The following is a 26,100-nucleotide window of genomic DNA, read 5'->3' as shown; positions in this document are numbered from 1 at the left end:
GATCCGCCTCCTCTCATTTATTTCCTAGAGACCCCTAGGTTCGCCCCTTCCTCTCAGGGGTCAACCTAGCCCTCTGGGGCGAGGATTACCCAGATGGTCCTTCCAGCTCAGAATCCCAGAAATCCCTTGCGCGTCCCAGGAAGGATCGAATTTATTCGAAATAAATAAGCGAGCGGGGCCGGAAGTGGGGGTGGGGTTTTTGTCCAGAAGTTCATCACGGCTCTGGGGTTTCCACCATCTCCGCCAAAGCCCTGTTGGGGAGGGGAGGGTTAGAGGGAGGGGAGGCCGGTCCCTGCCCCACCCCCAATCTGCCTCCACATACACAGTCCCGGTCTCATTCCCACTTACTGAAACAGGTTGGATGAGAAGTGGTCCACATAGCCTCCTAAGGGCGACAGGCGGATAGTGGTCAGCGTCTAGACACCTCTGGCCCCGCCCCCAGGAAGGCTTCTCCCGTGAGGCCCCGCCCCCTGAGAAACCTTGGTCCCAGAAATCAAGGGGGCTGTTGGCCACGCCCTCGGGTAGGCTCCTCCTCCCGGAGGGTATCTCTTACGGGGATCAGTTAGCGTCTGGCCCCGCCCCCAGAGCAGCATCCCACCCCCCGCGGAGGCTGGCTCCTCCCTAGAAAGTCCCGAGGTCTCCTGGGTCCGCCTCCAGAGTTGCCCCGCTCCAGAGGCTCCTCCCCAGGACCGTCAGACACCTGGCCCCGCCCCCAGGAGGCTCCACCCCCAATGCCCTTGCTCACCAGGGGCACAGACGGTCTCGCAGAGCAGAGGGCAAAGATAGCAGAACTGGCAGTGCTGGTGGAATAGAGACAGGGCTGTGAGAGGAGCGGGGTCTGCCCCGGGGGGTGGGGCGGGGGTGGGGGCTCGGAGGTGGGCCTGACCTTGCAGTGGTCGCAGTGCTCGCCCATGTTCTCTTCGTCGCAGCGGCAGGACTCACACTCCGTACATCTCTGGGGGGGGGGGTAGGAGTCACAGAGGCACCGCGTCAGAGACAGATTCCAAGAGATACGGAGCCCCGGGGAGCCCCGGAGAGCCTCATGGGAAGGCTCAGAGCGGAGACCCCTCCAAGTTGCCCCGCCTCCCCCTCCCCCCCAGTTACCTTGCAGAAATCACAGTAGTGGCACAACGAGCCTGGCTGGTACTCCTCTGCCTCCCCCTCGTCCTGGTCTGTGGAGACACGCAGTCAGAGCCGTCCCGGTCCTCCCCCCGCCCAATCCCCCGCTCCGAGCTCACCCTGGCCCCTGGCTCTCTCCTTCTCCTCCTCCTCTTCCTCACTGTCGTCTTCCAGGCTCTCATCTCCAGGCACCCTGCTGGCCACTTTCTCAAAGCTCTCTCTGGCCTCCACCTCGGCAGCCTCTGCTTCTTGGTCCTCTCCGGGGACCTCAGAGCCCAAGACTTCTCGCTCGATGGAGACTTCCTCCTGCTCAGCCTCCTCCTGGCTTCTCTTGTGGCCTTCCTCCTCCCCTTCCTCCTCCTCGTCCTCCTCCTGCTGCTGGGCTGGGAGCCTCAGACCCCCCCAGGGCTCTTCCTCCACACTGGCATCCTCCTCCTCCTCCTCCTCCTCCTCCTCCTTCTCCTCCTGCTGCTGGGCTGGGAGCCTCAGACCCCCCCAGGGCTCTTCCTCCACACTGGCATCCTCCTCCTCCTCCTCCTCCTCCTCCTCCTCCCGGCTCCGAGGCCCATGCTCATGGGCAGTAGAGACCCTGCTGCCCTCCTGCCTGTGGTCCTCTTCAGCAGACTCCTCTTCAGATTCCCTGGGGCTCCGGGGGCTCCCCCATCCGGGAACCTCAGCAGACAGGAGTTCATCTCCCGCATCCTCTTCCTCTTGGTCTGGAGGCCCCTGGCTGCCTCCAGGGCCTCCCCAGTGGCTGTGCTGGGCTTCAGAGTCTTCCCCTTCCTCCTCCTCGTCCTCCTCCTGACCTGGAGGCAGTGGGCCCAGGTCCTGGTCTATGGAGTCACCTCTGGGGCTCCCCCAGGCCCCCAGCTCTGCTGCTGGGCCTTCCTCCTCCTCCTCCTGCCCTGGGTGGTCATATTCCTCAGGACTGTGCTCCAGGGAGATGCCCTCCTCCTCCTCCTCCTGGGCTTGGGGCTTGGGGCTGCCCCATGGCTCCTCCGAGGCACTCTCATCCTCATCCTCATCCCCCAGGCCTCCGGCCCCCTGCTCCTGCTCCTGGGAGTCATCTTCCTCCTCTTCTCCCCCCCAGTGCCCGTGTTCCACAGACCCGTCCTCAGGGCCGCTGTCTTCCTCCTCCTCCTCGGGGTGGCCGAAGCCCGGGGCCCCCCAGAGCCCAGACTCAGCTGAGGTGTCTTCTTCTTCCGGGGGGCCCCCTGGACTGTGGCCTGGAGCAGCTGCCGAGTAGGGAGGGCCTCCTGGGGGGTTCAGGGCAACATCCGGGAAGTCCTGGGCGGTGGAGAGGCCCTGGGGGGGCCTGGAGGTTGACAGCAGGAGGAAGAAGAAGGCACAGCGGAGGAGGCCGGGCCAAAGGGACCCCATGATGTCAGCCAGACCGTGGGCCCAGCGTGGGCCACCCGGTCTCTGCCTGTGCCGGCCTCTGTGCCTCTGTCCCTTCTCAGGCTGCTCGGCTCTCCCAGGCTCTCTGCCTCTCCCTAGGCCTCCTGATGCCCTCTGAGCTTGGCCCTGGGGCTACTGTCCCCCCCCCCATTGGGCTAATTTTACCTCCAAGGCAGCAGCTATTCTGGGACTGGCCCCAGGCCCTGCCCTCCCCTCTTCTCCCTGCACATCCCTGCTGGGCCTCTGGCTGGGCCAGCATCCAGGGGCCTGGGGGGGGGGGTCTCTTGGAGCCTCTGCTGAGGGAGGGGGGACACTGAGGCCAGGGCAGAGCCTGGAGCCCATGGGGGCATGGGTTAAAAATACCCAGAGCATGAGGGCAGGGGCAGCTGGGCAGGGTCTGGTTACAGGGACTCAGCTGTTCCCTTCCCTGGCCTGGGCCTGGACCTCGGCCCCTCCGTCTGTGTCTGCCTGTTCTGGTGCAGTGGCGCTGGAGTTAGGAAGACCCGAGTTCAAATTCTGCCGAAGACACTCCTTGGCTGTGACCCTGCCAGTGCCTGCCTCAGTTTCCTCTCCGGTAAAATGAGGATAAAAACGGCACGTACTGCCCCAGGCAGTATCGAGGTGGATCATCTGTGCAAAGCCGCTGGCACAATGACTGGCACATCCTGGGCACGGCTTGCCTTCCCCTTTTCTCAGTTTTGGCTGCACTTTGCACCCAGAGCCATCCAGGGGCACGCTGAGCTCTGAGAGGGAAACTGAGGCCCGGAAGCCTGGAGCGGGGGCAGGTCTCGGGAGCGCCACGCACCCCTCCTTCCGCTCCCCGCTGCCGGCTCCCGGCTCCCGGCTCCCAGCGTCTCCGCCTCTGCCTCCTCTCCCCGCGGGTCTGGGGCTCCAGCTCTGAACGCCCCGCGTCCCCGCGTCTCGGACTTTGCTCTGGAGCCGCCCCTCCGCCGGGTCTACGATGTGCCGGGCACGCCCCGCCGACCCCGGCCCCGCCCCCTGGGAGGGCGGGAGGGAGGGCTGCGGCCGGAGCCGGCTCGGGTGGAGTGGATTGTGACAGAGCCGGTTCTGGGCTGGGCCGGCGGCTGGAGAGGGAGCCTGAGGCCGCTGCGGAGAAGCAGGAGACATGGCGGGGCCCGAGAAAGAGCAGGTACTGGGCGTCTGGACCCACGCTCCCGAGACGCCCCCGGCCCCGGAGGGAGGGGAGCGTGTGAGGGCATGGATGTCGGGCCAGGGGCGACCAGGAGAAGCGCCCGAGCCCGGACACCTGGGTCCCCTCAAAGGCGTGCGTGGGGGTAAACAGGGGAAGCGTCGGAGCCCGGACACCTGGGTCCCCTCAAAGGCGTGTGTGGGGGTAAACAGGGGCAGCGCCGGAGCCCGGACACCTGGGTCCCCTCAGGGAAGGTGGCCTGCCTGGGGCCGGCTCCCCCAGAGGGCGGGGATGAATCCGAGGACTCGAGCCGCCTGGATCGTTGGGGTGCATGGAGGCTGGGGGAGGGCTTCCGGGCTCCCCGAGGCAGCCAGGGAGGTGCGGAGGCCGGAGGGTCCCAGGGCTCCTGGCCCCAGCCTGTGTGTGTCCGCAGCGCTGGATCCCACGAATCTTCAAGAAGAAAACGTGCACGACGCTTGTGGCGGACCTCAGCGACCCGGGGTAAGGCTGCGGGCTTCCCGGCGCTCGGGCTCTGGGTGCCCCGGAGCTCCGAGGTCCTGAGCCCTCCCTCTGGCCCCCAGGGGCAATCGGTGCCAGTGCGGTCGGCCCCGGGGGTCACACCCGGCAGTGGCTGTGGAAGACGCCTTCGGGGCTGCGGTGGTCACGGTGTGGGACGGGGCCATCCACACCACGGAGCAGCCCACGGATGCCTACGGAGACCTGGACTTCCACGGCGGGGGCAGCGGATTCAGCAAGGTGCCATCCCCCAGCTTCCCAGCAGCCCCTGCTCTCCCCACGCTGTCAAGGCCTGGGACTTGGGGGGACCCCTGAACCAATCAGGGCGGGGTGGAGGGGGGGGCGCTCCATCCAGCCCAGGCCTCTGTCTCCCTGGGCAGTTCCTCCGGCTGTCTGACCGCACAGACCCAGCAGCAGCCTATGCCCTGGTCACCCGCACCTGGGGCTTCCCGGCTCCCAACCTCGTGGTGTCCGTGCTGGGGGGCTCCGGAGGGTCCGTGCTGCAGCCCTGGCTCAGAGACCTGCTTCGCCAAGGGCTGGTGAGGGCTGCCCACAGCACCGGTGAGCCCCCCTGCACTGCCCCGGGGCCCCTCCTCCCCTCCTGCTCTGTCTGTCAGGGAGCCCCAGGACCCCCCATTCTTCTGTTTTGTCTTCTCAGGGGTGGGAGCTGGAGGAGGGGAGGGGGCTCCTGAGTGGGCCATAGTCAGGGTGGGGGGCGGGCTGCTCGGGGCCCCTCTGAACTTCCTCCCCCCCAGGAGCCTGGATTATGACCAGTGGGCTCCACGCCGGCATCGGGCGCCATGTAGGGGTGGCCGTGCGGGACCACAACATGGCGGGCACCGGCTCCACCAAGGTCGTGGCCATGGGTGTGGCTCCCTGGGGTGTTGTCCGGAACCGGGAGGCCCTGGTCAACCCCAAGGTGAGGCCCTGCCCCAACACCTGGCTCCTGCACTTTGGCCCCTGGAGGATTTGGGCTCAGGGAGAGGGCTTCCGTTGGGAGGAGGACAGAAAGGGGGGGCAGGGACGGAAGGAGGGCTCTTAGGGGGGTCTCCCCTCTCCCAGGGCCTGTTCCCTGCTCGATACCCTTGGCGTGGAGACCTTGAAGACGAAGTCCAGTGCCCCCTGGACTACAACTACTCTGCCTTCTTTCTGGTGGACGATGGGACTCACAGGCGCTTTGGGGGCGAGACTCGTTTCCAGGCCCGGCTGGAGTCCTACATCTCCCAGCAAAAGACTGGGGTTGGAGGTGAGCCCTGGCCCTGCCTTCTCTGGCCCGCTGGGCTGGGGGGCTGGCAGAGGTGGTGGTGGCCCCCTCTGCAGGGGCTGGCTGGGGCCCCAGGATTCCCAGCTCCACCTGCTGTCACCCCTCCTCAGGCACAGGAATCGACATCCCCGTCCTCCTTCTCCTTATCGATGGAAATGAAAAGATGTTACAGGTAAATGAGACTGGGGACCGAGGTGCCTGGGTTCCTGAGGGGGGAGGACTGGGGAGAGGGTGCCTGAGCGAAGGCTGGGCCAGAAGCCGGTCAAAGGGGACTGATAATAGATCCTTGATGGGGGGACAGTGGGAGCTGAACTGAACATGGAAGAACCTTTCAGCCCCAAATGCACTCTCCCCAGAGGGTAGAAGATGCCACCCAGGCTCGGCTGCCCTGCCTGCTGGTGGCAGGTTCTGGCGGTGCTGCCGACTGTCTTGCTGAGACATTGGAGGAAGCCCTGGCTTTGAGGGGCTCCCCGTCCTCCTTCATCAGTGATCGGATCCGGCGCTTCTTTCCCAAGGGTGATCTTGAGGCCCTAGGGGCTCAGGTATGAGGAGCCAGTGGGGCTCAAGGGTGGGGGGCTGGGGGACTTAAGTATGAAGTGCTGGGGGGCTCACAGGTGACAGACTAGGGGTTGGGTGTGAGGGGCCGAGGGGCTCGGGTATGAGGAGTCAATGGGGCTCAAGGGTGGGGGGCTGGGGGGCTCAGGTATGAGGAGTCAGTGGGGCTCAGGGGTGGGGGGCTGGGGGGCTCAGGTATGAGGAAATGGGGCTCAGGGGTGGGGGGCTGGGGGGCTCAGGTATGAGGAGTCAGTGGGGCTCAGGGGTGGGGGGCTGGGGGGCTCAGGTATGAGGAGTCAGTGGGGCTCAGGGGTGGGGGGCTGGGGGGCTCAGGTATGAGGAAATGGGGCTCAAGGGTGGGGGGCTGGGGGGCTCAGGTATGAGGAAATGGGGCTCAAGGGTGGGGGGCTGGGGGGCTCAGGTATGAGGAGTCAGTGGGGCTCAAGGGTGGGGGGCTGGGGGGCTCAGGTATGAGGAGTCAATGGGGCTCAAGGGTGGGGGGCTGGGGGGCTCAGGTATGAGGAGTCAATGGGGCTCAAGGGTGGGGGGCTGGGGGGCTCAGGTATGAGGAGTCAGTGGGGCTCAGGGGTGGGGGGCTGGGGGGCTCAGGTATGAGGAGTCAGTGGGGCTCAGGGGTGGGGGGCTGGGGGGCTCAGGTATGAGGAGCTGGGGGGCTCGCAGATGATGGACTAGCGGTTGGGTGTACAGGGGGCTGGGAGTCTAGTACCAATCCCAGCTCTCCATACACAAATGACCTTAAGCAGTTGTGCCTTTCCTGAAAGCTAGGCATGATCAGTTCCGTTTGGGGCCCCCTGAATTTCCTGCCTTCATGGCACCCAACAGATCCAAGCCATTTTGGGAGGAACCCCAGCCTGTTCCATAGGCCTCATGGGTGAAAACGAACATCTCCCCTCTGGACGCCCATGCTCTGGTGGTTGGTGGGGGCTCTTTGGGGAGGTGATCGGGGCAGGGCCCCAGGGCCAAGGCTCTTGGCTCCCATGCCTTCCCTTTCATCCTGAACAGATAGAGAGGATCATGAGTCGTCGGGAGATGCTGACGGTGTATTCATCTGAGGACGGACCCGAGGAGTTTGAGACGGTGGTGCTGAGGGCTCTGGTGAAGGGTGAGGCATCCTCAATACTGCGCAGAGGGGCTCCCATCGCCCCCTGTGCTCCTCCCTTCCTTGGGCTCCTGGGCCGGTCCCATTCCTGTTTCGGATCCTGGCTCTCTCAGCCCTGACCCCCTCAGTTCCAACCCCAAATCCTCCTCGGTTCCTGTGTCTCTTCTTTACTCAGAGCCAGCTGTCATCCATTTTTGGAAAACTTGTGCCATGCCAATGACTGAACCTGGTACTCCATTCTTTGAATCGGAGTGGCCCTCCCAAGAGCCATGGGAAGGCCCAATGCCTGCCACCATGTTTTCTCTAGTCGTGCCTCTTTAGGGTGAATGACAGCCTCCTCCACTCCCTCCCCTGACTAGAAGCTGGGTCTTAAAGTTGGCCTGACCCCTTCCTCTTCTCTCTCACCCCGGCCAGCCTGCGGCAGCTCAGAGGTATCCGCGTACATGGATGAGTTACGGCTGGCTGTGGCCTGGAACCGTGTGGATATTGCACAGAGCGAGATATTCCGAGGGGACATCCAGTGGCGGGTAAGGCAGGCAGGGGAAGGCAAGAAAAATGAAAGGAGGTGGAATTATGCAATGGAACCTTCTCCCCTCTGAAACCTCTGTTCAAAATGGACAGAGAGCCCCTGCACTAGAATCAGGAAGACCGCAATTCAAATCCAGCCTCTGACACTTACTAGCTGCATGACCCTGGGCAGGTCACTTAATTTCGTTTGCCTCAGTTCCTTCATCTGTAAAATGGGGATAATAGCAGCCCCAATGTTGTGACGATCAAGTGAGATGGTATTTTAAAAGTAATTAGCATGATACCTGATACATAGTAAGTGCTTTGCAAATGCTAGCTGTTCTTATTGTTATAATAATTATTATTATCATCCATACTTAGTTGTTTGTGTGGTCCACCTCCTTTGCCCTTCCCCCTTCTCCCCTTATCATATTTGATAATGATAATGATAATGCTGATCTCTCCATCGAAATCTGAGCTTTTCACTGTCCATCTATCTCACTTTTCCTGCTCTCTGCCCAAGCCTTATGTGTGTCTGTAGATGTACGTATATATGGAAGACATACACACAATGCACACGCAGATATCTCCATCTTTCTGTGTCAGCTTCAAGTGTCCATTTCCTTCTCCCTGGACTTTCTGTCCTCTATATATGTCTGTCCATCATCTGCTTGCTTTTTCTCTTTCATGATTCGTTTGGACCATTTATCCCTGACATTTTCTGGTTTGTCTATCTATCCTCTGATCTTTCTGTCCATCCATCCATCCATCCATCCATCTATCCACCCATCCATCCATCGAGTGATTGAGCAATTGATTGATCCATCCATTCATCCACTTATCCATTTATTTATCTATCCATCCATCTATTTATCCATCCATCCATCCATCCATCTATTCATCCATTGGAGTGATAGAGCAAATGATTGACCCATCCATCCATCCATTTATCCACCCATTCATCCATCTATTGAGTGATTGAGCAATTGATTGATCCATCCATTCATCCACCTATCAATCCATTTATCTATTCATCCATCCATCCATCTATCCATCCATTGAGTGATAGAGCAATTGATTGATCCATCCATTCATCTACTTATCCATTCATTTATCCACCCATTCATTTATCTATCCATCCATCCATCCATTCATCCATCCATCCATCCATCCATCCATCCATTGAGTGATAGAACAATTGATTGACCCATCCATCCATCCATCCATCCATCCATTTATCCATTGAGTGATAGAACAATTGATTGACCCATCCATCAATCCATCCATCCATCCATCCATCCATCCATCCATCCATTGAGTGATAGAACAATTGATTGACCCATCCATCCATCCATCCATTTATCCACCCATTTATTTATCCACCCATCTATTCATCCATCCATCCATCCATGAAGTGATAGAGATTGATTGATCCATCCATTCATCCATCTATCTATCCATTTACTGAGTGATAGAGCGATTGATTGATCCATCCATTTATCTACTTATCTATTCATGTATCCACCCATTCATTTATCCATCCATCCATCCATCCATCCATCCATCCATCCATCCATCCCTTTGTCTCTCCTCTGATGGTCTGTATAGTCCTCTCTCTGTCCTCATGCCCTCAATCTGCTCATCCCCAGGGCATCTCCATTCAGTCCTTATCCATCTTTCTGTCTGCTCCTTATTAATCCATTTCTGTCTGCCTGTGCTTCCTTTTCCTCTTCATCCTTCCTTCTTTTTGTCTCCTGGTCCATAGTCTCATCTCTATGTCTATCCTTCTTTCTGCCCACCCCTTTTCTGTCTTCTTGTCCCTGGTCTGTCTATCCTGTGTCTATCTTTCATTCTGTGCATCCTTAACCCTAACCAGCCATTCTTGACTTTGCAGTCTGCACACCTCGAGGCCTCCCTTATGGATGCTCTTGTAAATGACCAGCCAGAGTTTGTGCGCCTCCTCATCTCCCGGGGACTCAGTCTTGGGCATTTCCTGAATCCAGACCGGCTCGCTCAGCTCTATACAACTGCTCCCTCAGGCTTGATGGTTCGACACCTCCTGGACCGTATAGCCCCTGGACCCGGAGCTGTTGTAGGCCGCAAAGAGGTCTCTGCCTCTGGTGTCCCCCCAGCCTCACCACTCCGAGAAGTGCGACTGCAGGATGTGGGGCGGCTTCTTCGTGACCTGCTTGGGGATACCTGTGCCCCTAAGTACCAAGCAAGAACTTGTGTGAACAAATTGGAGCCAGAGCCTGATGGGGGCCGACTAGAGAGTGTAAGGGCCAGATGGAATGGGGGCAACCCAGTTTAAATGGGGCTGGACTTGGAATGAGGATCCTGGTGTCCATTCCCAGCTCTTCTAATATCCCCACATGACTTTGGGAAGGTCATTTAATGAATGATCTCTGAAGTCTCTTCATGTTCCACATCCTCTGGCCTAAGGAAGACTCAGGCCTCAGCATTCACCTCCTTTGAACCCATTTTTTCCTACCTAGACATGCCTCCTGATGGATCCTACATCAGATGCCACCTTTGGGCAGGCCCCCTGGATTGATCTGCTGATTTGGGCTCTGCTTTTGAATCGGGCTCAGATGGCTGTGTACTTCTGGGAGATGGTGAGGCCAGGATCTTGGGCCATGGGATCTGGGTTGGGGGAGGTGTTTGAGGGGCCTGTGACCTCTGACTTGTAAACTCCCTCTTCTAGGGTAGTAACTCAGTGGCTTCTGCCCTGGGTTCCTGCTTCCTGCTTCGAGTCTTGGCCCGCTTGGAAACTGAGGCTGACGAGGCTGCCAAGAGAAAGGAGCTGGCAGCCAGATTTGAAGGGCTTGCCATGGGTATGTATGCATCTCTGGTGGTATGGTGTCTCTGAGACTGAATGGGAATACTTTGGATGACAGAGACGGAATTGTGCATATGAGGATAGGCACGAACATTGGGAGCCTCTGTAGTAGGCACTAGAATAATGATTCTCTCATTTCTTGGTTAATTTTTTAGATTATCACTGCTATTCCTCCTTGTAGGACTAGGGGCAAGATCCTTGGCCTTTCGGCCCCTCAGTTTACTTGGCTATTAAATGAGTGGTTCACATTTGAAGACTTCTAAGGTCCTTTCTGCCTCTCAATTTCATCTTCCTAATGATTCCTGGACCATGCATGGGAGGATCTGTTTTGGGGGGCATCTCAAAGGCTCATGTTCCTCTTGGGATAGGGGTGCAATGGAGGCATCCCACCCTTAGCCCCAGCCCCCATTTCTTTCCTTAGGTCTATTTTCAGAGTGTCACCGAAATAGTGAGTCCCGAGCCACCCGCCTGCTCCTGCGCAGGTCCCAACTCTGGGGGGGTGCTACCTGCCTCCATCTGGCAGCACAAGCTGATGCCAGGGCCTTCTTCGCACAGGATGGGGTACAGGTAAATGGCATCAGGACTCAGTCCAGCCCCGTGGAGAAAATCACACCCTCTAACCCTAAGTATTGTATGTCCCACTCCCATACTGAGGATGGCCTATCTGTCCACACAGAAGGTTCTACCCCCCTCTGTGTGGCAAATCCTACTCCCCGGGACACAATTTAGTTCCACAAATATTTATTAAGTATCTACTACATGCCAGGGACTGGGGTTACAAAGATATAAAAAAGAAATAATGCGTGCCCTTCACAAGCTTACATTCTGATGGGAGTATAGAGCCCAGACACGGAGAAGTAAATAGAAAATGACTTATGGAAAGAGGATACTTTCAACTGGGGATGTCAGGAAGGGCCTGATGTAGAAGGTAGTCCTCAAGCGGAGTTTCAAAGGGGCCTCAGGCTCCCACTAGGCAGAGGTGAGAAGGGAGCGCAAGCTCTTGGCATGGAAGAGAGACGATGCAAAGAGAGAGATGGAGGCTTGGCTAGAACTCTCCATTTGGCAGATGTTGGGTAGGGTGTTCAAACTGGAACGCATGGAATGAAGATCTTGGAAAGGAGAGGAATCTGATAGAAGATTAGAAAGGCGGGTTGGACTGAGGTTGTAGAGGGCCCAAAAGAGGGGATATTGCAGCCTGGAGGAAGCCAGGGATCCATCTCCCTTGGGCCATTTTGTCTTCACAGTTGGGTTTTGATTGTGATGGACAGAGACTGACATTTGGGGATGGGAAATTTGAGTCTTGAAGGACACTTAGAGGAAGAACTTGGTCAGAGGAAAAGAGGGGGAAGGAAGCTAGTGAGGCAGGGGTAACGGCTGTCAATGTGAAAGACTTTGGGAGAAGAGTGGGGACTAGAGTCTGAGGCTACCATAGCAGTTGCCACAGTCATTCAGTCAGTCCATCGACATTTATTAAGTGCCTACTGTGTGCCATGTGTTGTGCGAAGTGAAGGCTTAGCAGCTCCTCATAGAAGGTGGCCACAAGAACAGGTAGAATGGGCAAGGATGAAGATCTCACTTTCAACAAATCAGGAGATTGGGTGGAGCCAAAATGGCAGCTTAGTAACAGCAAAAGCTGGAACTGTTTCCCAGAATCCTCTCAAGTCTGGAGTGTAGAGAGAACTCACAGGGATCTGAGTTCGGGATGTTTGTATTTCTGCCAAGTGTCTCCTGTCTATGCTCAAAGGGCAGTTTGGTCTTCCTCCTGGCAGAGAAGATAAAGGGGCTTCCTTTATGGTGGCTCTTCACTTTGCACGGCATCAGGGAGAGTGTCCTGTGAAAACCTGGAGAAAGTATTTCTGGTTGAAAACAAAGGAAGATTCCAAAGGAATCCTGAGTTGGGGCCTGGGGAAGAGAGGGACAAAAGAGAAAACAAAGAGGGTTAGGGAGCTAAGAAGGCCCTTTCCAAAGAATAAGGAGTGGGACATTCCAAGGAGAAAGCATCATTGGTCCCTCAAGGAATGACTGCACTGATACCATCAGGTGAATAATCTCCCTGGTGACCTACCAGGGCCAAGAGCACCTCCCAAGGGGCATCACAAATCGACGACTTCCCCACTTCTGGTGATGTACCTGGCCAAAAAGAACCCAGAAGGCGATGCAGAGGATTAGGATGTGGTGGGTGAAACAGTGAAGACCTGAGTGGCACGGGTGGTGCCCATCACTGCTGCCACCAAAGACAAGGGGCACGAAGAGAGAGGCTGATTTGGGATTTGCATTCTGGACCATGGCTTAAACTGTAGAGGTGACAACTCCAGGCCAAGAATCTGTGGGGCTGGCAAAGAAACCTACATTGATGGGAATCCTTGGAAATCTACTCAAAATGGCTTCAAGCCGGACAAGATGAGGGCTGGGGGAAACGGTCCAATATCTATATACTAAGGATGCAGGAAGTGTGGCTTCAAAAGTTCAGAACAAACAACCTCTAAGAAAGGAGCCATAAATAACAAACAGGGTCTTTAGAGGGTGCTTTGAACTTTTCAAAGCACTTCACAAGGGTCTCATTTTATCTTCACCCCCCCCCCCCCAGGTGCTATTCTTATTCTCACTTTATAGTTGTGGAAATCAAGGCAGACAGAGGCTACTTTTGGCCCCTGGACTGCATTTCCTTTTTGTGACCGAGTTTTCTGAGTGGTGGATCAGAGAAATGCTGACGATATAGTTTTGTTTGGTAAGAGAAAGTCTTTTGTGATATCCTTGTGGACCAGTGGAAGAGATGTGGCTAGACCAAAGTCTCCAGTGGAACCCGGGGGGTGGCGCTCCAATAAAGAAAGCTATGTTTCAAATCTGTAAACAAGACAAAGCCATGGGGGCAATAGGGAGCACATCAGTGGACAGAGCTAGGATTGATGGGATACGGGCTGGCAAGAACATTGGGCTGGATTTGATGGGGAGGAATGTCAAGTCCCAGCTTTGGAAGGTGAGCAAGGCAAGCTATAGGATATATTTTATAATGTCTTTGCTATAATTAATCAATTAAAGACATAGTTAAGAAGACGTAGAATGTGGAAATCCATCATTGGGTGATTCAGAACATGGAATCAAGTTCTTCCCTGTCCCCAGAGGACTTCTTAGTTTCTGTCCGAGGGGATGCCATGGATTGCATTGGCCCAGGAGGGAGGAGCCCCGAGGCCTGGCTGCAGGTCTTGGGACACTCAGGAGCTCAATCGGGTGGCTCCGGGTGTAGGCTGAGCAGCTTCCTGGAGGACGCCAGGGCCCATTCTCTCCCTTTCCTTGATGGGGCCGCCTGCCGTTTCTTTTCTGCCCTGACCTTCTGTCTTGGAATGGATGCGAAGTCTTGGCTCCAAGCTAGAAGAGCGGTCAGGGCCGGACGATGAGGGCTAAGTGACTTGCCCGGGTCCCCCGGCTGGGCAGCATGTTGTATCGGTCATCTAATTTTAGAGCCAGAAGAGGCTGGAGGCAGAGACAGCTTCCCGTGCCCCCTCCAAGGTTTTCTCGGCAGAGATGCTGGGGGCATCTGCCATTGCCTCCTCGTGCTGGAGGAGGGTTTGGCGGAGGACCAGACGAGGCATGAGACATCTCTGTCCAACAACTGAAGGACCTGAATGCCAGAGCCAGGAGCATGGCAATGAGTTCTTGGGGCCACGGTGGGAAGGAGCTCCAAGGCCGCAGGCGAGGTTAAAGGATCCGCCCAGGATGGCCCAGCGCGGGCATGGTCCAGGCCAGTGTGGAGGGATGGAGGGAGAGAAGAGTGGAGAGATGGGAGGACGCCGGGCAAGATGGACAGAGTGGCGGGGATGTAGCGGAGTAGAGTCGAGGTAGTGTGAGGGCAGGATTGAAGGGGCGGCCCAGAATGAGAAAGGAGGCTTGGCTGGATGGGGAAGGCTCACCTCTTTTTCAGAGACTGGGAGAAAGTAGAGGAGAGGAAGGGGTGGCGTTAGGGGCCCGAGAGATGAGGGGACCTACAAGGAATGGCCTCCGTTTTCTCATGAAAAGTGCTACTGGACACAATGAGGTGACTTGGTGAATAGAGAGCCAGATGGGAGGTTCTGGGTTCAAATCTAGCCCCAGACATTGCCTTGCTGTATGACCCTGGGGAGGTCACTTAGCGCTTCCTGTTCTTCTACTTTAGAAGTGATATACAGTATTGATTCTAAGATGGAAGGGAAGGGTTAAAAAGAAGGCACCATGGCCCGTGGGATGGAGACTGAATTCCGGTGTTGGCTCCTTCCTTTGTGTTTAAGTCTCTGGGACCCCATTTAGGGTTTTTTGGCAAAGAGTCAGAGCTTTGCCTTTTCCTTCTCCAGCTCATTTTACAGATGAGGAAACGGAGGTTGAGGCTGGCCCTGGCCGTAAGGGTCAGAGGCTGGACCTGATCCCTTCCTGATTCCAAGCCCGGCACTCTGGCCTCGGAGACCGTTAGGGAGGATCCAAAGGAGGGCCTCGATGCTGTCAGGGCTTTTCCTCTCCACCTCCGAGAATTCTCCTTATTGGGGGGCTTGGCCAGGGCGTGGGGGGCCAGGGCTGTCCTAACCCTATCCTGTGCCCCCAGTCCCTGCTGACGGAGAAGTGGTGGGGAGACATGGACAGCAACACCCCCATTTGGGCCCTGGTCCTCGTCTTCTTCTGCCCCCCGCTCATCTACACCAGCCTCATCACTTTTCGGTGAGCCCGTCCTCATCCCTGCCAGGGCGCCCCCAGCCCGGGCTCTCTGGGTCCAAGGTCGCCCCCCACGCCCAGGATTGCTCTGGGCGAGCCTCCGTTCTCCCCTTTGCCCCCGCCTGCAGAGCCCTGGACGAGGAGCTGCCCAGGAAGGAGCAGTGGGAGCCAGACGCCGCCGACGGAGTCAACGGAGACAGCTGCACCAGGTCAGGGTCCGCCAGGGCCACGGTGGGGAGGGCCGGCCGCGGGGCTGGCCTTGACCGCCTCCTCACCGCGCAGGCTGACAGACAAGCTGAACCTGAGGACGCAGACCCGCGATGAGGGCCGCTGGGGCAGAGGGCGCTGGAACCGATGCCTCCGGCGCTGGTGCCAGTTCTGGGCGGCCCCCGTGACGGTCTTCCTGGGCAACGTGGTCAGCTACCTGCTCTTCCTCCTGCTCTTTACCCACGTGCTGCTGCTGGACCTCCAGCCCACACCGCCCACCGCCATGGAGTTCCTGCTCTACCTGTGGGTCTTCACCTTGCTGTGCGAGGAACTGAGGCAGGGTCTGTCGGGGGGCTGGGGGAGCCTCGGGGCCGGCACCCCCCACGGGCCGGGGAAGACGCCCCTCCGCAGGCGGCTGCGCTTCTACTTAGCCGACACCTGGAACCAGTGTGACCTGGTGGCCCTCGGCCTCTTCCTGCTGGGCATCAGCGGCCGGTAAGGGACTTCAGGCAGGGGCTGGCACCCCTTCCCCGGAGCTCAGCTTCCAGCCACGGAGCCTTTGCTGCCGAAGCCCGGCATGGCGGCTCCCTTCTACTCTCGAGGGCCACATTTAACTTCTCGGCCTCGAGGGTGGGCAGCCCCGAGGGGCGCCGGGCGGCCCGTAGGTGTAGCTACCCCGATCTCGGCTGACGCTGCTCCCCGCCCCCCCCCCAGCTTCCGCAGACCGCCCTCACCCCAGAACCCCCCGGGCCGCGCAGCCTTGGGGACTTGGGCGGACGCGTTCTCCCCTCCGGCACAGGCTCTCCCCGGGGCTGTACCAGGCGGGCCGGGCCGTGCTCTGCCTGGACTTCATGGTCTTCACGCTGCGCCTGCTGCACATTTTCACCATCAACAAGCAGCTCGGACCCAAGATCGTGATCGTGAACAGGATGGTGAGCCGCGGGCCGGCCGGGGAGGGGGAGGGGAGGGGAGGCGGGGCCCGGCGCCCGCTGACCCCGCCCCCTCCCGCAGATGAAGGACGTCTTCTTCTTCCTCTTCTTCCTGGGCGTGTGGCTCGTGGCCTACGGCGTGGCCACCGAGGGGCTGCTGCGGCCGCAGGACCGCGACCTGCCGGCCATCCTGAAGCGGATCTTCTACCGGCCCTACCTGCAGATCTTCGGGCAGGTGCCGCAGGGAGACATGGACGGTGAGCCCCCTCCGCTCCCCCGCCGCCCCCGGCTCCCCGGCCCGCGGCTGACTCGCGCCTCTCTGGCCCGCAGCGACCCTGATGCAGCCCGAGAACTGCTCCTCGGAGCTGGGCGTGTGGGCGCACACGCCGGGGACACCCACGGGCTCGTGCGTCTCCGTCTACGCCAACTGGCTGGTGCTGCTGCTGCTCGTCGTCTTCCTGCTCGTGGCCAACGTGCTGCTGCTCAACCTGCTCATCGCCATGTTCAGGTGCCCGCCGGCCTCTTGTCCATCCATTAAGGGGGCCCGAGCTCCAGGCTAGCCTCAGGCCCTTGTGGCCGGGCGACCCTGGCCAAGTCACTGCACCCCCTGCGCACCCTTCAAGGTTCGCCCCCTCCCCCTGGATAGGGCAGAAGGCAGGGATGGGAAAAGAAAAGGGGCCATCGGGCAAACTTGACCTGCCCCCAGGGAGCCCCCAAACCTCTTCCCTCCCCATCGTGCCCTCCGGCCTCCAGCTCCCACCGCTCAACGGGCTCATCCCAAAGGGTCTGTGCCTCCGTTTCCCCATCCGTAAAATGCGGTTCCTGCCTCAAAGACTGTCTCCACAGGCTCAGCCTTAGCAGAGGCCCAGAAGGGTTTGCCTGGGGCTGTTGAGGGGGCCGCCATCTTGCCAGTCTCCCACATCCTGAGCCTCAGCTCCTTGCCTTCTGCGGCCTCTCTGCCTCTGCCTCTGTCTGCCTGTCTGTCTGCCTCTCTGTCTGTCTGTGTCTCTGTCTGCCTGTCTGTCTCTCTGTCTCTGTCTCTATCTGTCTCTGTCTGTCTCTGTCTCTGTCTGCCTGTCTGTCTGCCTCTCTGTCTGTCTGTGTCTCTGTCTGCCTGTCTGTCTCTCTGTCTCTGTCTCTATCTGTCTCTGTCTGTCTCTGCCTCTGTCTGTCTGTCTGCCTCTGTCTCTGTCTCTGCCTCTGTCTGTCTGTCTCTCTGTTTCTGTCTATCTCTGTGTCTCTGTCTGCCTCTGTCTCTGCCTCTGTCTGTCTCTCTGTGTCTCTGTCTCTGTCTCTGCCTCTGTCTGTCTGTCTCTTTGTTTCTGTCTATCTCTGTGTCTCTGTCTGCCTCTGCCTCTGCCTCTGTCTGCCTGTCTGTCTGCCTCTCTGTCTGTCTGTGTCTCTGTCTGCCTGTCTGTCTCTCTGTTTCTGTCTATCTCTGTGTCTCTGTCTGCCTCTGTCTCTGCCTCTGTCTGCCTGTCTGTCTGCCTCTCTGTCTGTCTGTGTCTCTGTCTGCCTGTCTGTCTTGTTTCTGTCTATCTCTGTGTCTCTGTCTGCCTCTGTCTCTGCCTCTGTCTGCCTCTCTGTCTGTCTGTGTCTCTGTCTGCCTGTCTGTCTCTCTGTCTCTATCTGCCTGTCTCTGCCTCTGTCTGTCTCTCTGTGTCTGTGTCTCTGTCTCTGCCTCTGTCTGTCTGTCTCTCTGTTTCTGTCTGTCTCTGTGTCTCTGTCTCTGCCTCTGTCTGTCTGTCTCTCTGTTTCTGTCTGTCTCTGTGTCTCTGTCTGCCTCTGCCTCTGCCTCTGTCTGCCTGTCTGTCTGTCTATCTGCCTGTCTGTCTGTCTGCCTGCCTCTCGCTCTTTCTGTCTGTGTTCTGTGCTTCCAGAATGTTCCCCCGGGATGAGGGTTCTCTGGGCGCTGCCCCCCACATCCAGGATCTCAGCCCCATTCTCTTTCCTGGCCTCGCTTGCTGAGGCACATCTGACCGTGTCAGACTGTGCCTCCTCTGCTCAGGGGCTCTCTGTTGCCCCCAAGGGCCTGGCATTTGGGGTTCTTGGCAGTCTGGCTCCCCGCTTTCTCCCAAAGGTCTCCCCAAAGTTTCCCATTTCTTAGACTCATTTCCATTCTTTCCAGCCAGATTGGCCTGGGCTGGCCTCCCTGCTTTTGCCCAGGCTCCATCCCGGGCCTCGGTTCCCCTTCTTAGAAGGCCTCACTTCCTCCTGGGCTCAGGCCGGGGCTGCTCCAGTCGGGGTGTGCTCGGGCCGGCGCAGTGCCGGGAACCTGACTTCAATTGTCCTCGTCCTCCCGCCGACTGCTCCAGATTCCTTATCCCCTGACCCGGGCTTGTCTCGAGGAAGTGGTCACCACGCTGACCTCTGACCCCTGACCCCGGCCTGGCAGTGACCCTTGACCCCGATGCCCGGTCACCCCCGCTGACCACAGCCCGTGTCCCTGGCTCCCTCTGGCCCCACAGCGACACCTTCAGCAAGGTCCAAGGGAAGAGCGACCAGTACTGGAAGTCTCAGCGCTATGGCCTCATCCGGGAGTTCCACAGCCGGCCTGCGCTACCTCCGCCGCTCATCATCATCTCCCATCTCCTGCTCCTCATAGCATTCCTGGGGCGCAACCGGAGCCAGCGGATGCGTGACTCAGCGGAGGACTTCAGTGAGCCGGGGGATGGGGGCCAGGGGCTGGTCAGCTGGGGGGCCGGGGGCTGGGGAATGGTCATCTGGGGGGTCAGGGGGCCGGGGGCCGGGGAATGATCAGCTGGGGGGCTGGGGGCTGGGGACTGGTCAGCTAGGGGGCCAGGGGCCAGGGGCCAGGGAATGGTCAGCTGGGGGCCAGGGACCAGGGGCTGGTCAGCTGGGGAGTCAGGGGGCTGGGGGCCGGGGGATGGTCAGCCGGGGGGGTCGGGGGCTGGGGACTGGTCAGCTAGGGGGCCAGGGGCCAGGGGCCAGGGAATGGTCAGCTGGGGACCAGGGACCAGGGGCTGGTCAGCTGGGGAGTCGGGGGGCTGGGGGCCGGGGGATGGTCAGCCGGGGGGGTCGGGGGCCAGGGGCCAGGGGCTGGTCAGCTGGGGGGTCCGGGGGCTGGGGGCCAGGAGCTGATCAGCTGGGGGGTCGGGGGCTGGGGGCCGGGGGCTGGTCAGCTGGGGGGTCGGGGGGCTGGGGGCCAGGGGCTGATCAGCTGGGGGGTCGGGGGCTGGGGGCCGGGGGATGGTCAGCCGGGGGGTCGGGGGCTGGGGACTGGTCAGCCAGGGGGCCAGGGGCCAGGGAATGGTCAGCTGGGGGGCCAGGGGCCAGGGGCTGGTCAGCTGGGGGGTCGGGGGGCTGGGGGCTGGTCAGCTGGGGGGTCGGGGGGCTGGGGGCCAGGGGCTGATCAGCTGGGGGGTCGGGGGCTAGGGGTCAGGGGATGGTCAGCCGGGGGGGTCGGCTGGAGGGCCGGGGGTTTGGGGGCTGAGGGATGGTCGGCCAGGGGATGGTCAGCCTGGGGGCCAGGGGCTGGTTAGCCCGGGGGCCAGGGGCCAGAGGATGGTCAGCTGGGGGATGGTCAGTTGGGGGGCTGGAGTCTGGGGATGGTCTCCTGGGCCCGGGCTGAGCCACCTCCTGCCGCCCCGCAGGATTTCGGATGTCCCACAAGGCAGAGCGGGCTCTGCTGACGTGGGAGTCGGTGCAGAAGGAGAACTTCCTCCTTGGCCAGGCCCGGGACAAGAGGGAGAGCGATTCGGAGAGGCTCCGGAGAACGTCCCAGAAGTGAGCGTGGGAGGGAGGGATGACTCTCCCCCAGGCCTTTTGGAAGGAGGGGTGCCCCCGGGGGGCATTTCTGAGGGTGACTCCTGCCCCCCAATACAGGGTTGACACAGCCCTGAAGCAGCTGAGTCACATCCGGACTTATGAGCATCGTCTGGTAGGGTTGGAGCAGGAGGTAAGAGGTGGGGGCTGGGGGCTGGGGAGCCAGGGAGGGCTGGGGGCAGGCTGGGGGGCTGGGGAGGGCTGGGGGCAGGCTGGGGGGCCGGGGAGGGCTGGGGAGCCAGGGAGGGCTGGGGGCAGGCTGGGGGGCTGGGGAGGGCTGGGGGGCTGGGGAGGGCTGGGGGCAGGCTGGGGGGCTGGGGAGGGCTGGGGGCAGGCTGGGGGGCCGGGGAGGGCTGGGGGGCAGGCTGGGGAGGGCTGGGGGGCAGGCCGGGGGACCCAGGACCTCATCCTCACCCTCCTGCCTCGGCCAGGTCCGTCGCTGCAGCCAGCTCCTCAGCCAGGTGGTGGAGGCCCTGAGCCGCTCTGAGCTGATCCCCTCGGGGAAGCCGTCCCCCTCAACCCTGACAGGTCAGTCACCCCATCCCCGGGCAGGCCATCCCTGCTCCCCTCGCGGTGCCTGTCCGTCGCTCTGTGTCCTTGTCTTTGTCTTCCTCTCCATCCCCGAGGAGCAGCGAGTCTCCATCTTTCTGGCCCGATTCTTTACTGTCCATGCCCACTAACACCTTCCTCTTTTTCTACAGAATGAGCCCTTAGGGGCTGGACACTGAGAGACTCTCCTCCCCCCCGAAACCCAGGACTTGGGGCCCCCTCTGTGCCCCTCGCCCCCACCTCTGTGCCTCCTGTCCCAAGGGACCCTTCTTGTGCCTCGGGGGCTCTTCAGGGGTGATCTTCCACTCTCCCTGGGCAGGTGGCCATCATGGGTCCCCCAACCTCATTCCCAGTGGTCCAGTTTAACATGATTCCTGCCCTGGGCCAAGGGTCAGGTCTAAGAAGGGCAGTCAGGGCCCAGGCCACTCATGGGCTGTGGGGATCACCTCAGGGAGCCAGGCCCAGGGCAGGACCCAGGATTCTGCCCCCCCAGCGTCTTAAGTCTGTACAGACTGTAAATAAAGACCAATTTGTAAGATGTTGGGAGCAATTTCCATCCTGTCCCCCGACCCGGGATAACTCAGTGGACAGGCAGATTGGGAAAATGCTGTCCATTGTCTAGACTTGGCTGATTCTCATGGAGAGACGGGGGCTGGCAGAGAGTATGATGGGAAACTCAGTACTCATCGAAGGGCCAAACCCAAGGAACAGTTGGCCATGGTTTGGCAAGCTCTTGGAGGGGGAATCTCTAGCGGGTGCCCCTGGATCTAAGCTCGGCCCGGGGCCACTGAACCATCTTATTGGTGACTTGGATAAGGGGTAGATGATACCCAACTGAGCAGGACAGGCCACCCAGCAGCGACCAAACTAGGATCCAAAAAGAATTTCTTGAGAGACCAGAGCAGCAATGGCAAACCTTTTAGAGCCCGAGTGCCCAAACTGTGATCTTCATGCCTTACCCCAGACAGGGGAGGGAGGAAGTGCCCCCATTGGGCTTCTGGGCAGAGGGGCGGTGGTGGGAGAAATGTCCAGCCTCTCCAGCATGAGTGCCGGAGGTTTGCCAACACAGGGCTGCAGCATTAAGCCACTCAAAGAAGATGAAATCAAATTGGGATAAATGTCAGCTCTTTGGCAGTTTCAGAAGATCCACTTCCCAAATGACTGTGGTGTGACTGGATGATGGTTCGTCTAAAAAATGCCTGACGGTGGCCTCTTTGGTCCTTATCTGCCCATTTCTGGAGTTCTGACTGCCCCCAGCCCTCCGGGCTCCAGTTGTGAGAAAGGGGGTGAGAAGAGCTACAAGGAAAGAGAGTTTCCAGGAACAGTGTGGCGGGAAAGGGGCTTTGCCAGACACAGTCTCTCCCGTTGGGAGGTCGAGAACCCTCGCTGCCTTTGGGCCTCCTCAGAAGTCCCTCCGCCAAATGTCTGATCTTACAACACAGATCCGTGCTCCCCCTGGCAGCAGGCCCCCGTGGGATCTCCGGCTCTTCCGAGGGCCCCTGCAGTAAGAGATCACGTGCCTCTGGCAGTGCCCAAGGCTTGCCCCAGTTGGTTTTCCCTGGCTCCCTTGGCAAAGCCTCCCTTTCTGGCTGAGCTGTGCCCCCCTTAGAGGCCTTGGGAAGGGGCTGCCAACTCTTCCATAAAGACAAAATAGGGCTTCACTTTGAGCTTCGCCTCTGTGGATCCCTCTGCCAGGCAAGGCTGACTTTCCATCAATTAATAAACATATGAAGCGCCTCCTGTGTGCCAGGATCGGGCCCAAGCATTGAGTAGACCATAAGAAATAAAGAATTCCTACCTCAGGGAGCTGCCCATCTAGTACGGAGGAGGCAGTAAAGAAAGGCCTGAGAGTCGGGATGCGTCTGCCGCCTCCCAAGGGCCGTCCTGGGAGGCCCGAGGATGCCTTCTTTGGTTAGCAGGGCTGCTCCAAGGCAGGTCTGCTCTGTGGTAGGAGAAGCTGCTTCCTCCTGGGGATCCCAGCCCAGCGAGCCTAGCATCACGCTCTCATGCCCCCCCCATAGGAGGTGCTTAACATGTGGGCAAGAACCCGACTCCTGCCCTTTTGGTCACGGCCCCAAGTGGGCTGTGCTTCTGCCAGGGGCGTAGATGGGCCCCACAGACAACTCTAGGTTTCCGCATTGGTCTTGACCCCAAAAGGGCAGCCCCAGAGATCGTCTTTTGCCAATTCGAACCCTGTGTGTAGTCCTGTTCCTGGCACCTAGAAGGCGCTAATAAATATTGATCAGCTGACACGAAGGGGCCGTTCTTGGGACCCAGGTTCGAGGTTGGCTTCGGTGGGGAGGCAGGATGCCAGCAGCTGCCCCAGAGGCCTTGCTCTCTGGAATAACCATCAGCTTCCTGGCACACTGGGCTGGAGGCTCCAAGCCTGAGTGCCCCGGAGAAGGGGCGGCAGTCAGAGCCCGGAGAGAGGCTGGCCGGCCGGCGGGCCGCACAGACGCCAGACCAGAGAGCTCATTTCCTTGTCCTCGTGCTCATTACCTTCAGCCACGAGGGCCCACCAAGCGTGCGTGCCTGTCCTTGGGGCCGGGCTTCCGTCGCCCAGGACCCACGTGCGCACAGCGGTTGCCGGTTATACCGGGCGATCACGCAGGGGAACGGGCTCTTTCCCATAAAAATCAGTCTTTCCTCTCACGTTAAACCTTCCTGTAGCGGGGGCTTCCCGGCTGTCACGAGCTTCCGCAGAGGCCCGAGCCCAGAGCCGGCCGGAACACCCAGCGGATGAGCCTAGGCTCGTGGTTGGGCTGGCTGCAAGATGGCTGGTAGGGTTGGTGGTGTCACGCCCCCCTGGTTGTGTGGAAACCACGTGACTGGGCACCAATGAGAGCGTGTGGGACTGAGGCTACAGGACAGGGCTGGCCGCTGAAGACTGGATGAGCTCCGGTGAGGAGGTCTGGGATCCTGTTTGTCCGAGGGGCCCGGGGCCCTCTGATAAGTCTGTATCAGCTCAGAGCTCTGCCTTGCACGTTTTATGGCAGGCTGGCCCAATTTCTAGCACTACACATGACTGGGCAGGGTTGAACGACCCATGTGCTCTCTGTGAAGAGTCAGTGAGTTGGTAAAATGTATTAAGCACCTACTATGCGCCCAGCACTGGGGATGCGGCTCCTGGTGGAAGCCAAGTCCTCTGTCTGTCGGGAAGGAAGACGGAGATCCTCTTTCTGTGGGAAGCAGAGTCCTTCCTAGCAGTGGCTGCTTCCCCGGGCCCTGGACTTCCTGGCCAGACATCCCGGGGAGCCGTCTTGTGGCATCGTGCCAGACTGTTGTGTCCAGTCAGGAGAGCACAGACAGCCTCTGAGTGGGGAGAACTTGTTCTTGGCCTTCCACAGACTCCCTTGCTGGGCTGGCCTAGGTGACAGAAGCCCTGGATCTCTGGGCGAGGAATCTTGAACCCCTGGATGGAAAACATCAGCACGTATCCTTTGGGTCTGGGAGGAACATAAAACAACCTGATAACCAGCTGCAGGTCAGACAGTTGGGTCAATGGAGGGGCAAGATGAGAAGTCCTCTGGGCCTATTCATTACAATTTCATAAGGACAGGAGGCAGCTGGGTGGCTCAGTGGATAGAGAGCCAGGTCCGGGTTCCAATTTGACCTTGGACACTTCCTTGCTGCATGACCCCGGGTAGGTCACTTAACCTTGGTCCTTCCTAGTCTTGGAACCCTGTACATAGCATTAGTTCTAAGACAGAAGGTAAAGGTTTAAAAAATTCATGAGGAGAAAGTCTAGATCTTTTTTTTTTAATCCCTTAATTTCCATCTTGGAATCAGTATTGAGCATAGGTTTCAAGGCAGAAAGGACTGGGCAGTTGGAGTTAAGTGACTTGTCCAGGGCTACACAACTTCTGAGGCCAGATTTGAGCCCAGGACCTCCAGACTCCAGGTGTGGCATTTTATCCCCTGAGTTGCCTAGCTGCCCCATAAGGCCTGGATCTTTTGTTGTGTAATTCTGGGGGGGACTTACACTCCTTAGATGGATAAATGAGGGTTGCTAATGACATTGACACAGACCAGAAAATACTTTTCAAAAAATGATCTCAATTGGTCTTCACAACTACCTTGGGAGGTAGGTAGTAGTATTATCCCTATTTTCCAGACAAAGAAACTGAGGCAAACAATACCCCCTACTTCCCCTCATTTGTTGTTATTCAGTCCGGTTTATCGTAGGCGCCATATTTGTTGTTCATCCACATCTGGACTCTTCGTGACTCCATTTGAGGTTTTCTTGGCGAAGGTACTGGAGAGGATTGCCACTTCCTCCACATTTGATGAATGAGGAAACTGAGGCCAGCAGGATGAAGTCTTCTTAAGTCCAGACTAGTGCTCTCTCCACCATGCCAGCACGCTGCTCATCCTTAGGACTGTGGGAAGTGTTTGGTCTTCCAAATCCAGTGTCAATCTGTAGTTTAGCTCTTGTTTTGAAGGGTTACATCTCGTGCTTCCACTGGCCTTGCAGACGCGGGACCTTGAAGATTCCTTTCAGGCCTGGGCCTGTGTCACTCTTGCCAGTCACTGCAGGGAGGCAGCCTTAGGCTGGGCTGGGAATGAATTCTTTTTCTGTCTTTTTTTGGGCATTTTTTCCAATAACCTATACTCTTTTTTTAAACCCCTCCCTTCCATCTTAGAATCACTACTAAGTATTGGCTCCAAGACAGAAGAGCGGGAAGGGTCGGGCAGTAGGAGTGAAGTGACTTGCCCAGGGTCACCCAGCTAGGAAGCTTCTGAGGTCAGGATTGAACCCAGGATCTCCTGTCTCTGGCCTGGCTCTCCATCCACTGAGCCACCCAGCTGCCCCAATCTATACGGTTTTTAATATTCTTTAGAAAAACAATCTGAGTTCCAAATTCTCTGTCTTCTTCCCTCTCTTCCTCAGTCATTGAGAAGCAAGTAATCGGCTATGGCTTACACATGTGCGGTCATGCAGAAAGCCTTTTCTAGGAATGAATTCTTTCCAGATCCTCTTACTAATGGCAGTATTTGCTTTTCTACAGGGTTCCGCCCTTCCTGGGTATGTGCAGACCCCCCCCCCCCCAATCTTATGTAACCAAGGCTGGCCAATGGGCCCAGTCCTTGGGAGCGTGGACGGTGTTCTCTGCTGATGCAACGCCCACGTGGACTGGAACATGCCCAAACCATCTGTTCCTGGCTCAGCCACTCGCCATATGACTGGGAGGAGGAAGTCTGGGCTGCATTCAAAAGGTATTAGTCAGCCGCCGGGGTCTGGCTCTGGGATGGAGGCCAAGGCCGATCCCTGGTGGGGAAGAGAGGCCTGTAGTCTTCATCGGTGGCCCAGGAGCCCTTCAGGATTTTGACCAATGCCAGCAGAGATGGCTGTGATCCTGAACTCTAAGAAGTCCACAGAACGTGCCTGCAGGAGCCTGGGAGTGATCTCCTTGGCCAGTATGGAGGCCCCAAGGAACGAGCTCCAGGACTCAGATTCCTTCAGACCCTACTTGTGAAAGTGAG

The 26,100-nt window shown here is 58.7% G+C and overlaps 2 protein-coding genes across 6 annotated transcripts; one reads left to right on the top strand and one right to left on the bottom strand.

Annotated features, from left to right (window-relative positions):
* Positions 1-2: 2 nt before the first annotated feature.
* HRC (histidine rich calcium binding protein) lies at positions 3-3,364 on the bottom strand. Of its 2 annotated transcripts, XM_056796760.1 has the most exons (6): positions 1,239-3,359; positions 1,105-1,172; positions 887-955; positions 746-800; positions 349-385; positions 3-251 (listed from the first exon to the last, which is right to left on the bottom strand). In XM_056796760.1, the coding sequence occupies exons 1-6, from the start codon at positions 2,497-2,499 to the stop codon at positions 215-217; spliced, it is 1,527 nt and encodes a 508-aa protein (XP_056652738.1). In that variant the 5' UTR covers positions 2,500-3,359; the 3' UTR covers positions 3-214. The 2 variants fall into 2 exon arrangements, with proteins under 2 accessions (XP_056652738.1, XP_056652737.1); XM_056796759.1 differs by lacking the exon at positions 349-385 and having other exon boundaries at positions 1,239-3,364.
* Positions 3,365-3,543: 179 nt separating this feature from the next.
* TRPM4 (transient receptor potential cation channel subfamily M member 4) lies at positions 3,544-21,154 on the top strand. Of its 4 annotated transcripts, XM_056796754.1 has the most exons (25): positions 3,544-3,667; positions 4,101-4,168; positions 4,249-4,423; positions 4,564-4,744; positions 4,939-5,102; positions 5,246-5,429; positions 5,558-5,619; positions 5,804-5,989; positions 7,026-7,125; positions 7,537-7,649; positions 9,524-9,904; positions 10,125-10,244; positions 10,334-10,463; positions 10,890-11,035; positions 15,039-15,151; positions 15,274-15,354; positions 15,428-15,847; positions 16,152-16,284; positions 16,364-16,538; positions 16,612-16,789; positions 18,750-18,940; positions 19,896-20,028; positions 20,128-20,200; positions 20,499-20,595; positions 20,769-21,154. In XM_056796754.1, exons 1-25 carry the CDS (start codon positions 3,644-3,646, stop codon positions 20,771-20,773), a joined length of 3,633 nt encoding a protein of 1,210 aa, XP_056652732.1. In that variant the 5' UTR covers positions 3,544-3,643; the 3' UTR covers positions 20,774-21,154. The 4 variants fall into 4 exon arrangements, 3 of the variants coding, with proteins under 3 accessions (XP_056652732.1, XP_056652733.1, XP_056652735.1); XR_008911700.1 differs by lacking the exons at positions 19,896-20,028; positions 20,128-20,200; positions 20,499-20,595; positions 20,769-21,154 and having other exon boundaries at positions 16,612-16,904; positions 18,750-18,887; XM_056796755.1 differs by lacking the exons at positions 18,750-18,940; positions 19,896-20,028; positions 20,128-20,200; positions 20,499-20,595; positions 20,769-21,154 and adding an exon at positions 18,410-18,743.
* Positions 21,155-26,100: the final 4,946 nt, after the last annotated feature.

The sequence above is a fragment of the Monodelphis domestica genome, chromosome 4 (genome assembly GCF_027887165.1).
Source record: "Monodelphis domestica isolate mMonDom1 chromosome 4, mMonDom1.pri, whole genome shotgun sequence".
NCBI classification, from domain to species: domain Eukaryota; kingdom Metazoa; phylum Chordata; class Mammalia; order Didelphimorphia; family Didelphidae; genus Monodelphis; species Monodelphis domestica.
Note: the sequence above shows the minus strand (reverse complement) of the source record. Positions and strands in the feature narration are given on the sequence as shown.

What these genes read in the sequence shown, in the direction of transcription:
- HRC (XM_056796759.1), bottom strand. Translation starts at nt 2,499, where the DNA reads ATGGGGTCCCTTTGGCCCGGCCTCCTCCGCTGTGCCTTCTTCTTCCTC. An exon ending in GGAGAGAGCCAGGGGCCAGG is followed by an intron (nt 1,173 to 1,238) that starts GTGAGCTCGGAG and finishes GTGTCTCCACAG; the next exon opens with ACCAGGACGAGGGGGAGGCA. An exon ending in CGAGACCGTCTGTGCCCCTG is followed by an intron (nt 252 to 745) that starts GTGAGCAAGGGC and finishes CCTCCCCAACAG; the next exon opens with GGCTTTGGCGGAGATGGTGG.
- TRPM4 (XM_056796754.1), top strand. Translation starts at nt 3,644, where the DNA reads ATGGCGGGGCCCGAGAAAGAGCAG. An exon ending in GAGGGGACATCCAGTGGCGG is followed by an intron (nt 7,650 to 9,523) that starts GTAAGGCAGGCA and finishes TTGACTTTGCAG; the next exon opens with TCTGCACACCTCGAGGCCTC. An exon ending in AACGGAGACAGCTGCACCAG is followed by an intron (nt 15,355 to 15,427) that starts GTCAGGGTCCGC and finishes CTCACCGCGCAG; the next exon opens with GCTGACAGACAAGCTGAACC.